The following is an 11,183-nucleotide window of genomic DNA, read 5'->3' as shown; positions in this document are numbered from 1 at the left end:
AATTAATTACACTACTCATTACATTACTTTTGCATTACTCCGCAACAACACCTGAGATGCATTGTCGTGTAATTGCCAGTTACCAATATAATGTTAAACCTTACATATGCCCACATATCAGAGCAAATCCCTATCTTAATAAGGAGGACATACAAAAGAAAAAGTTTTCCTGTCTGATGATGGTGGCCGTCTGTTCCCTGTTATTGGTATTTTGCTGAGTATGTTTCTGAAAGACGGAGATTCCACTGTAGAAACAGGCAGCATTTCCTCTATTATGTATGATGCTACAAGCATATTCATCTCTGCTTTTGTTAACGTTACCTGTTGAAAATCAAGCTTTGGCTGCTTGGTTGGGGTCAGCATACTCAGCTTGAGCATCTCTTTGGGTCTGGGAGTCCTTGGCTACTAGCTTTGTGTTAGCATGTTGCCTTTGCAGGTGCTGCTGTGTGATGTTGTGTTCACAGCAGTGGATAGTTGTTTCTGGCCTAGGCACAGTTTGCACTTTACTGTCACATTCTTGTCCTTTCGTGTAACAAATTCGAAGTAGTGTGCATACCTCCACCACTCAAAAGTTGTAGACCGCTCTGCCATTTTTGTCTTTTCTCCCACACGTGTGTGCGTGTGTTGGAACTCAAGCCAAAGTCATGTCATGAGAGGTCAGGCGATTGTTGCGCAAGCGTGCATGAAAGGCACCTCTGATTATTTTTTAATGCAGATAATTGAAGAACCTGTGTAACGCAAGTAATGACAGAATTTTTTGATTAGTAACTAATGTGATTACCAAATGTAGGAACAGTGACACGTTACATTACTGCTTTACAGACAAATGTAGCATGTTTACAGTTACTGTAAAAACTACTTTGTAAAACCACTTTGTAATGCGTTACACCCAACACTATATACAAGACTACAAATGTAATTGATAGCTTATTCTCACACAATAAACAGTGGCTTGTTTCGTTCGTGGTTGAAGCAAAGTACTGTTACTGATACAAATCTGTTCTGGTCAGAACGGCCAAATTATGTTGTGTACCTGTGTTATGTGTCTTATAATTTCATAAGAGGTTATCAAGTCATATTTATTGAAATTTACAAGGGCCCTGTGTTTACATCGTCATCTACTGCAGATTTGTGAAAAACTTTGTGAAAGATTTGATATAATCTGTAAAAGGGAAAACTTCAGCTTTTGTTACGGGGCCAAATATTTTTGTTTGACGGCCAGATTTAGCCCATGGATCATTATTTGCCTACCACTGCCATAGACTGTATATAAAGATGGATGAAGCGAGGTGGGATTTCACTCATTGATTTGCATTGGAGCTGTTTTGAAAAATATAGAAAATAGCTGCAATATCTTAATTGATTATATCATCATGTGTCTTGTAAGTTTATAAGAGGTTATCATGCATTTAAAGGAAATCCTTCCACATTTAGCTCTGCAGTCTCACAGAATTGCTGGTTAAACTTAAGGGAGGCTCTAAGACTCAGCTTTTCTTCTATCTTCTATATCATACACCACATGATGTCATCAACATGAACCACAACATCCGTTGTTCACTCTGGACTAAATTTCTCACACATAAGCTCGAGACACATTCTCTGTCATTTTTCTTTGGAGGTAGCAAAAAAGTGGAATATCCTGCAGATCCCTCCTGGTACATACAGTGAGTTCCTTTCTGTTTATTACTTTTTGGTATTAGATTTAATGTTATCAAGATGCTTTAATTGCAGTGAAAATCTCATCAATCTTTCCTGAAGTATTGCAACCAGCTGGGAACTACTAGAGTCATATCATTTGCAATAAGTGATAATTCTTGTTTGCTACAGTCTTTAAATTGGTGGATGTAAATTATAATGAAATACTATTCCTTGTGGGGCCTGAAAATAGGAAAATACTTAACTATATTTCAAATATGTAGATTTAAAAGGACAGAAATCTAACACAGAGAATATATTTAAGAACATTTTGATTCCAGTGGGATGCATTACTGATTACAAAGACAAACAGGTAATCAGCAATGTTTAAATAATGTTCTTCTAATCACTGTGTCAGAAAATCTTGTCTGCTCCAGTGATTGATGATATTCTACGACCAGAAAAAGTTGTGGAAGTTCTGCATTCACAAGATGAGGCTGTGTCTCCTACTCTGCGTCCTCTGCCTGATGACTCCTGTTGGCTACAGTCAGCTTCCAGATCCCCCTGGTCCCACAGGTGAGACAAAATCTCCTGGGAAACCTGGTGTGGGTGGATTTTCAGAACAATGTGATAGGACTTCACTGCAGTCATGCTCCTTACAACATTAGGTCCAGACTTCAGTGATTGTTTGTCCAAAATCTGGCAACCCTCCCTGTTGGACAGACAGATGAGTTTGCTTTTAGCTACAATCCTGAAACCTCTCTCAAACCTCCCCAGATCCTTTCATGTCACCTTCCTTTTTCTTCACTCTCTGTGTGTCAGCTGTCACAGAAGACTGATATTCAAATCTGAATACGTTCATGCTAATCAGAGGATAAACCCTTATGACTTTAGGTTACAGCATGGCTTTTCCTCTGGCGCCATGCTCAGGCTAAATACTTTTTTGTCCCGCTAAGCATCTGAGCATTGTAATTATATCAATTTTTCATTCACAGATTTTTTTCAAATAGACAACAAGCATAATCTTGGCTATGCATTGTAAGTCTTATTTTATGTCTCTTTCCCTGCTCTTTTGTGGAACAAGGACCTCCTGGACCAATGGGACCTCCTGGACCCCCTGGACTTGCTGTAATGTGTGGACGAGGTTATTTAACTTTCTAAATTTTCAATAGTATATATATTTTACTGAATTGCTTTAATCAGCTGATTAATTCCAATTTGTCATTTCCTAAAATGCAGGATGCAGCAATAGTACAACTTCAGCAAATTTCAGAACGCATGAACACACTAGTCTAGTCAGATAATGTGTAAACACATACACAAGAGGCACACACAAAAAGATAAACACTTATACAAAGTTCAGTTCAGCAACAATACCTTCCTGAAACTTGAATGTTTGATTTTTGTTGAGGCTGTTTCTGTGTGATATTACTTCAACTTGGTTGTATTTTGAGGCCATAGTTTGTAAAATATTAAGATACAATGCAATTTATAGAGGTACACCCCCAATATTACACATGAAGATCAGTTTCCTCATCACAATAAGTACTACATAGTCTGTGAAAACAGTTATATGTGTTTAAAAGGGGCATTCAAAAGTCTGAGAAAATAACTGGGAATGTCATCAGGGTTATCTGGGTTTGTGATTTCAGATTTTTATCAGAGAGCTTGTTACACACTGAGGGCTTGGAATTTGAAAGTTGTGGGCATTGATCAGGCACAGAAGGTCAAATAAAAGACACACTGAGTTGTACTATGAGAAGTAAATGTTTCAGTATTTTTAGAGGTTGACTTATCTTGGGACTAAAAGTCAGGATATATCAGCCTTTGCTTCATTCATTTTTACCCATCTTTTTAAAATTGTCTCTTGCAAGTCCCCCAGCTTAATGCAGGTGTAATATTCAATTGTCTTTATTCAGACACTGGCATCAAGGAATTAACCAGTTAAGATTTTGTTTGATAAATGACAAAACAATTCATCAATATAAAATGATTGTTATTATTATTTATAATTACAACAAAAATCTTGAACAAAAGGTGTAAACACTTAATACAGGCGGTAGGTATTGAAAGCCTTTGTATTGGTTTGCATTATATTTTAACGTTTGCCTGCTATTGTGTCCATGTGTGCTCTGGTTTACTAACTTTGATCTGCTGTCATGGTCAGTAAAAATTAATGACTGTCTGTTATTGTCACCTGATCCAGATCTACTTGACTTTATTGACCAGGACCTTGAAGCCTTCAAGAAAAGTCTTTCTAAGTTGGAGCTGAGTAAGTATCATATTCAAGAACTACAAGTGAGTGTTGCAGGAAGTGACATATTTTTTGATGTATGATTATCCCGTCTTGTTGTCTGAGAAAGTGAAATGCTGCAATAGTTGGCTTCATTGGTATTAATGTATCTATGTATGTATATACTGCATTATAATTTTTGAAAAGAACAATTCAGAAACATGTAAAAATTTCAAATATTAAAAAATATTTTTATCTTGAACAACAAAAAATTGTAGTTAAGTGGACAAATGACCTTCTTACACCTGTGTGAGAAGCTAAATTATGATACTGATATTAAGTCAGAGGAAGAAGAGACATGTAAAACTAAGTGTGTTTTGACAAAGACTTCTGAATAGAGTTCAAGAGCCAAAATGAAAATTCAGTTTGGGGCTTGTTGAAAACAGAATATTTCTTTTCTCATTTATTTGTATGGAGCTACCAAAGTCCTGAGAGATGATATGAACTTATTTGGACAAGTTATTATCTTTTTTTTTTTTTACCACAACTTAAGGATCTTAGTATCTAAGTTATTATGTTGTGCTCACAAGATTGCATGTTGTGTCCACAAACCAATTCTTTGAGCAAATACAAAATGTATTACTTGTGCCAGCAATATCCATATCTTATGTGCACAATATAAAACATACTATTCCTGATATCAGGCATGTTGTTTTGTTTTTTCAGCTGTAAACTACAAGTTTGTCCGGAAAGTTGGTCAGAAATACTTCATGTCAAACAAGGAGAGAGGCTCTTTCTCCCGGGCCATCGAGTTCTGCTCCCAACAAGACTTAGAGCTGGCTTTGCCCAAGAACGAGGAGGAGAACAATGCACTGACTCAGTTGTTTGGTGAAATGGACAAAATGGTCTGGATCAATGTCAACAATAACAATGCAGAGGGTAATTTTGAGACAGATGTGAAAAAAAGTCCTCTGACCTTCACCAAATGGGGTGAGGGGCAGCCAAACAAATCTGTCGGGGATACAAGCTGCACCATGCTGTCAGAAAACGGTGTCTGGCGAGTGTCACAAGATTGCTTTGTGAATGCTTACATCATTTGTCAGATATAAAAACATATTGTATCCCTTGCAAATCTTGCTTTACTGGAAAGTTTTTCATGTACTCAGTCTGATCTAGTATATGATAAAGTATTGCTAAACTGTGTTGATGCTGTGTAGGGGAGGATGCAGATGCATACACACAGATGCAGACTGTCCACGCTTCACATATTTACCACAGACAAAATGTCCAGCAGGATGCAGTGTTTTGCCAGATTTGCTACTTGAACATGACACATGTGTAACCAGTCCTAATGCAAAGTTGTGTTCAGTATAAATGCTTCTTTTAAAATAAACAAGCCTTTTTGTTATTCACATTATTTTGCTTCTCTTGCTTTGTTGTTATCAGTTTTAATCTCAGTGAAATCCATCCTATTAGGCCCTTGGGATAAAGTTTTAGGGTAAAATTGGGTGGTCAGTCAAGCCAAGGGAACTATGACAGGATCAATTCACACTTGCTGCAAAGATCAGTATATGAACTTCCAGCAGAGACCTTGTAGATCAACCTCAGTGATAGATGTGGCAAATTTAACTCAGCAACAGACATTTTTAATAGTTTATGTGCACTTCTAATTCTTTAATAAAGTAATTTGAATTACACGTGTGCTTTCCAGTCTGCTCAAAATTTATTCCAGGATCTGAAGAAAATATAACAAATAATTTCTTTACAGTTACATGTGTGATATGTGATAACAGCTTACAGCACAATGTGCTGCACCTCCTGATTTTTCCAAGTGGTTGTTGTCCTGAGACAAACATTTTGTATGATAGTCCTTGGACAACGACCTCCTCAGCCAATCAACATATGTGATGTCATCACAGAGAGCCCTGCTGCCGCTGCCTGCAAAATTAATTTTAAAATAAAAGGAGGTAAAAACATCTGTGCAAAGATTTGGAAATTACAAGGTGCTATGTCCAACATGAAAGTTTTAAAATTTATTTCTAAGATTATACTTTCTCCGTGGTTTTTATCTTAACTTACATCAAAAGCAGCTAGCTGGCGGACAGTAGGCTTCTGCTCCTCTGTGCAATGTACTGTACACTGATTGAAAGAGGAGGAGCTGCTGCATTTGCCAAATGCACTGCCACTCATAAAATCTGACCTATCAACATCATCATATGGTTAACAAGAAGCAAGAAACAAGAATTGTTTTATTTTTCATTTTCTTTTTCTTTTTCATTGATTGCTATTCACTGGATGATTCAACAACAAAGGAAGCCTTCTGATTGGGTGGGTCTGAGTGCCAAGTGGGTGTGTCCCGACCCACCCACAGCTACACGCCAGCCATGAGCCACAACATCCATTGTTCACTTTGGACAAAATTTATCACTCATAAGCTTGAACCACATTCTCGGTCATTTTTCTTTGGGGGTAGTAAAGAAGTAGACTATCCTGCAGATCACTACAGGATATTATACAGTGAGTTCCTTTCTGTTTATTACTTTTTGGTACTAGATTTAGTGTTATCAAGATACTTTAATTGCAATTCTTATTTGCTATAGACTGAATTTAACACCTTTGATTTGATTTTATAGACTTTAAATTAATGGATGTAAATTATGATGAAATACTATTCCTTGTGGGGCCTAAAAATAGGAAAATACTTAACTATATTTCAAATATTTACATTCCAAAGAACCAAGACCAAACTCAGAGTTTATGTTTAAGAGGGTTTTGATTCCAGTGGGATACATTACCGATTACAAAGACAAACAGGTTATCAGTAGTGTTTTAGTAATGTTTTTTTAATCACTGCATCAGAAAATCTTGCTTGCTCCAGTGATTAATTTTCTGCAACCAGAAAAAGTTGTGGAAGTTCTGCATTCAGAAGATGAGGCTGTGTCTCCTACTCTGCATCCTTTGCCTGATGGCTCCTGTTGGCTACAGTCAGCTTCCAGGTCCCCCTGGTCCCACAGGTGAGAGAAAATCTCCTGGGAAACCTGGTGTGGGTGGATTTTCAGAACAATACGATGGGTAATGTTGACTTCACTGCAGTCATGCTCCTTACAACATTAGGTCCAGACTTCAGTGATTGTTTGTCCAAAATCTGGCAACCCTCCCTGTTGTACAGACAGATGAGTTTGCTTTCAGTCACAATCCTGAAACCTCTCTCAAACCTCCCCAGATCTTTTCATGTCACCTTTTCATCCATATTTTTTTTTTCTCAAACAGACAACAAGCATCATATTGGCTATAGATTGTGAGTCTTGATTTTTGTCTCTTTCCCTGCTATTTTGTGGAACGAGAACCTGCCGGACCAATGGGACTTCCTGGATCTGCTGGTGCCCCTGGACCCCGTGGATTTCCTGTACTCCCTATGCCACCTGGACCCCCTGTACCCGCTGGACCCCCTGGACCTCCTGGACTCCGTGGATTCCCTGGACCTGTCGGACCTCCTGGACCTCCTGGACCTGCTGGACCTCCTGGGATATGTGGACGAGGTTATATAACTTTATAAATCTTAAGCATCTTAAGCAAACTTCACTGTTGACATTGTCCTATACAAAGAAATATCAGAATGCATGACCACACTACTCAGGTAATGTTTAAACACATACACAAGAGGCACACACAGAAAGATAAACACTTATACAAATTCAGTTCAGCAACAATACCTTCCTGAAACTTGACTGTTTGATTTTTGTTGAGGCTGTTTCTGTGAGATATTAGTTCAACTTGGTTGTATTTTGAGGCCATAGTTTGGAAAATATTAAGATACAATGCAATTTATAGAGGTACACCCCCAATTTTACACATGAAGATCAGTTTCCTCATCACAATAAGTACTACATAGTCTGTGAAAACAGTGATATGTGTTTAAAAGGGGCATTCAAAAGTCTGAGAAAATAACTGGGAATGTCATCAGGGTTATCTGGGTTTGTGATTTCAGATTTTTATCAGAGAGCTTGTTACAAACTGAGAACTTGGAATTTGAAAGTTGTGGGCATTGATCAGGCACAGAAGGTCAAATAAAAGACACACTGAGTTGTACTATGAAAAGTAAAGGTTTCAGTATTTTTGGAGGTTGACCTATGCTGGAACTAAAAGTCAGGATATATCAGCCTTTGCTTCATTTATTTATACCCATCTTTTAAAAATTCTCTGTTATAAGTCCCCCAGCTTAATGCAGGTGTAATATTCAATTGTCTTTATTCAGACACTGGCATCAAGGAATTAACCAGTTAAGATTTTGTTTGAAAAATGACAAAACGATTCATCAATATAAAATGGTTGTTAATTAATTTTCTGTTGACCGTTGAGTCATTTCAGACCAAAGTAACTCAAATTACAACATAAATCTTGAACAAACGGTGTAAACACTTAATACAGGCGGTAGGTATTGAAGGCCTTTATATTGGATTGCATTATATTTTAAAGTTTGCCTGCTATTGTGTCCATGTGTGCTCTGGTTTACTAACTTTGATCTGCTGTCATGGTCAGTAAAAATTAATGACTGTCTGTCATTGTCATCTGTAACAATCTGGAGACAGATGTGAGGTCCAACTTATTTGCAGTAACTGGATTTCATTTGTTTGATCCAGATCTACTTGGCTTTGTTGACCAGGACCTTGAAGCCTTCAAGAAAAGCTTTTCTAAGTTGGATCTGGGTGAGTATCATATTCAAGAACTACAAGTGAGTGTTGCAGGAAGTGACATATTTTTTGATATATGATTATCCCGTCTTGTTGTCTGAGAAAGTGAAATGCTGCAATAGTTGGCTTCATTAATATTAATGTATATATGTATGTACATACTGCATTATTATTTTTGAAAAGGGCAATTCAGAAACATGTAAATAATTGCAAATATTACAAAACATTTTTATCTGAACAACAAAAACTTGTGGTTAAGTGGACAAATGACCTTCTCTCACTTATGTGAGAAGCTAAATATATGATATTGATATTCAGTCAGAGGAAGAAGAAACATGTAAAACTAAGTGTGTTTTGACAAAGACTTCTGAATAGAGTTATAGAGCCAGAGGGCCAGAATGAAAATTCAATTTGGGGCTTGTTGAAAACAGAATATTTCTTAAGTCATTTATTTGTATGGAGCTACCAAAGTCCTGAGAGATATTATGAACTTGTGTGGACAAGTTATTATCTTGTTTACCACAACTTAAGAGTCTTTGTAACTAAGTTATTATCTTGTTTACCACAACTTAAGAGTCTTTGTATCTAAGTTATTATGTTGTGCTCACAAGATTGCATGTCGTGTCCACAAGATAATTACTTGAGTGAACAAGATGGATCACTTTTGCCAGCAATATCCATATCTTATGTGCACAAGATAAAAAAATATTATGTTTTGGGGGCTCCGTATATTCCTGATATCAGGCATGTTGTTTTCTTTTTTTAGCTGTAAAGAACAACTTTGTCAGGAAAGTTGGTCAGAAATACTTCGTGTCAAACAAGGAGAGAGGCTCTTTCTCCCGGGCCATCGAGTTCTGCTCCCAACAAGACTTAGAGCTGGCTTTGCCCAAGAACGAGGAGGAGAACAGTGCACTGACTCAGTTGTTTGGTGAAGTGGACAAAATGGTCTGGATCAATGTCAACAATAAAAAAGCAGAGGGTAATTTTGAGACAGATGTGAACCATCCCCTGACCTTCACCAAATGGGGTGAAGGGCAGCCAAACAAATCTGTCGGGGATACAGGCTGCACCATGCTGTCAGAAAACGGTGTCTGGCGAGTGTCACAAGATTGTTCTGTGAATGCTTACATCATTTGTCAGATATAAAAATATATTGTATCCCTTGCAAGTCTTGCTTTAATGGAAAGTTTTTCATGTACTCAGTCTTATCTGGTGTATGATAAAGTATTGCTAAACTGTGTTGACGCTGTCTAGGGGAGGATGCAGATGCATACACACAGATGCAAAGTGTCCACGCTTCACATATTTACCACAGACAAATTGTCCAGCAAGATGCAGTGTTTTGCCAGATTTGCCACTTGAACATGACACATGTGTAACCAGTGCTACTGCAAAGTTGTATTCAGTATAAATGCTTCTTTCAAAATAAACAAGCCTTTTTGTTATTCACATTATTTTGCTTCTCTTGCTTTGTTGTTATCAGTTTGAATCTGAGTGAAATCTATCCTATTAGGCCCTTGGGATAAAGTTTTAGGGTAAAATTGGGTGGTCAGTCAAGCCAAGGGAACTATGACAGGATCAATTCACACTTGCTGCAAAGATCAGTAAGTGAACTTCCAGCAGAGACCTTGTAGATCAACCTCAGTGGTAGATGTGGCAAATTTACCTTAGAAACAAACATTTTTAATAATTTTTTGTGTGCTTGTAATTCTTCAATTAAGTAATTTGAATTCCATGTGCGCTTCCCAGTCTGCTAAAAATTTAGTCCAGGATCTGAAGAAAATATATTTAATAATAATAGTTTTTGGCTACTATTAGGGCTATCAAGCAATGTTTGTATGAGTAGGTCCCTGTTTTAATTGCATCTTCCATGCACACATAGATGTGTGAGATGTGTGAGAGCACACTAGCACCACAATATCATAGACCAGGGGTCTGGTATTGTGGTAATTAGGTTCAACAATGGGCCAATTTTTTTCAGCACTATTTATTTAGGGGCCGACATTTTACCGGCATGGTGACAATACAACTCAATATGTTGTTAATATGTCTTGCTGGTTTATTTCTTTTAATTCATTCAGTATTAAAATATTGACAATATGCTTACAGTATCTTTTGTTGATACTGATTTGGTAAAAAATTACTCTTGCATACTGTCCATGCTTCACATATTTACCACAGACAAACTGTCCAGCAGGATGCAGTGTTTTACCAGATTTGCCACTTACTACTTACCTACTGCAAAGTTGTATATAGTAGAAATGCTTCTTTTAAACTAAACAGGCCTTTTTTATTAATCACTTTATTTTGCTTTTCTTTTTTGTTATCAGTCTCTGCCTCAGGAGTGAAATCCATCCAATTATATCTTTGGGATATTATTTTTGAACTTGGTATTGTTATTTGTAGAGGTGAAATGGGTCGCTGGGGAGGCGGATGGTTGAGTTGGTTGTGGGGAGGAAAAAGGCCAAGAACAGGATTACTTTACCCTTGCTTCAAAGGTCTGTAAATGAACTTGCAGCAGATACCACGTAGTAGACCAACCTCAGTGAAAGAGCATCCATCAGCATCCACTCGTTTGGGTAGGTGGTAGATGTTGCAAATTTAAGTGATTTTTTTATTAGTAT

General features: G+C 37.3%; 2 protein-coding genes across 2 annotated transcripts; both read left to right on the top strand.

The window, feature by feature from the left end:
• The first annotated feature begins 1,588 nt into the window (after window positions 1–1,588).
• LOC122986261 (mannose-binding protein C-like) lies at window positions 1,589–5,137 on the top strand. The gene is made up of 5 exons (XM_044357431.1): window positions 1,589–1,664; window positions 2,054–2,211; window positions 2,720–2,779; window positions 3,842–3,907; window positions 4,595–5,137. Exons 2-5 carry the CDS (start codon window positions 2,079–2,081, stop codon window positions 4,975–4,977), a joined length of 642 nt encoding a protein of 213 aa, XP_044213366.1. The 5' UTR covers window positions 1,589–1,664; window positions 2,054–2,078; the 3' UTR covers window positions 4,978–5,137.
• A 1,696-nt stretch (window positions 5,138–6,833) lies between these two features.
• LOC122985670 (mannose-binding protein C-like) lies at window positions 6,834–10,016 on the top strand. The gene is made up of 4 exons (XM_044356512.1): window positions 6,834–6,911; window positions 7,213–7,407; window positions 8,454–8,574; window positions 9,326–10,016. The coding sequence occupies exons 1-4, from the start codon at window positions 6,834–6,836 to the stop codon at window positions 9,703–9,705; spliced, it is 774 nt and encodes a 257-aa protein (XP_044212447.1). The 3' UTR covers window positions 9,706–10,016.
• Window positions 10,017–11,183: the final 1,167 nt, after the last annotated feature.

Source organism: Thunnus albacares, chromosome 7, assembly GCF_914725855.1.
Source record: "Thunnus albacares chromosome 7, fThuAlb1.1, whole genome shotgun sequence".
NCBI classification, from domain to species: Eukaryota; Metazoa; Chordata; class Actinopteri; order Scombriformes; family Scombridae; genus Thunnus; species Thunnus albacares.
This window is presented reverse-complemented; position numbering and strand designations above follow the sequence as displayed.

Bases quoted from the DNA above. Each gene is read 5' to 3' on its own strand.
- LOC122985670 (XM_044356512.1), top strand. From the start codon at position 6,834: ATGGCTCCTGTTGGCTACAGTCAGCTTCCAGGTCCCCCTGGTCCCACA. The intron at 6,912-7,212 runs GTGGGTGGATTT...TTGTGGAACGAG, and splicing joins AATCTCCTGGGAAACCTGGT to AACCTGCCGGACCAATGGGA. The intron at 7,408-8,453 runs GTTATATAACTT...AACAATCTGGAG, and splicing joins TCCTGGGATATGTGGACGAG to ACAGATGTGAGGTCCAACTT.
- LOC122986261 (XM_044357431.1), top strand. From the start codon at position 2,079: ATGATATTCTACGACCAGAAAAAGTTGTGGAAGTTCTGCATTCACAAG. The intron at 2,212-2,719 runs GTGAGACAAAAT...TTGTGGAACAAG, and splicing joins AGATCCCCCTGGTCCCACAG to GACCTCCTGGACCAATGGGA. The intron at 2,780-3,841 runs GTTATTTAACTT...CACCTGATCCAG, and splicing joins TGCTGTAATGTGTGGACGAG to ATCTACTTGACTTTATTGAC.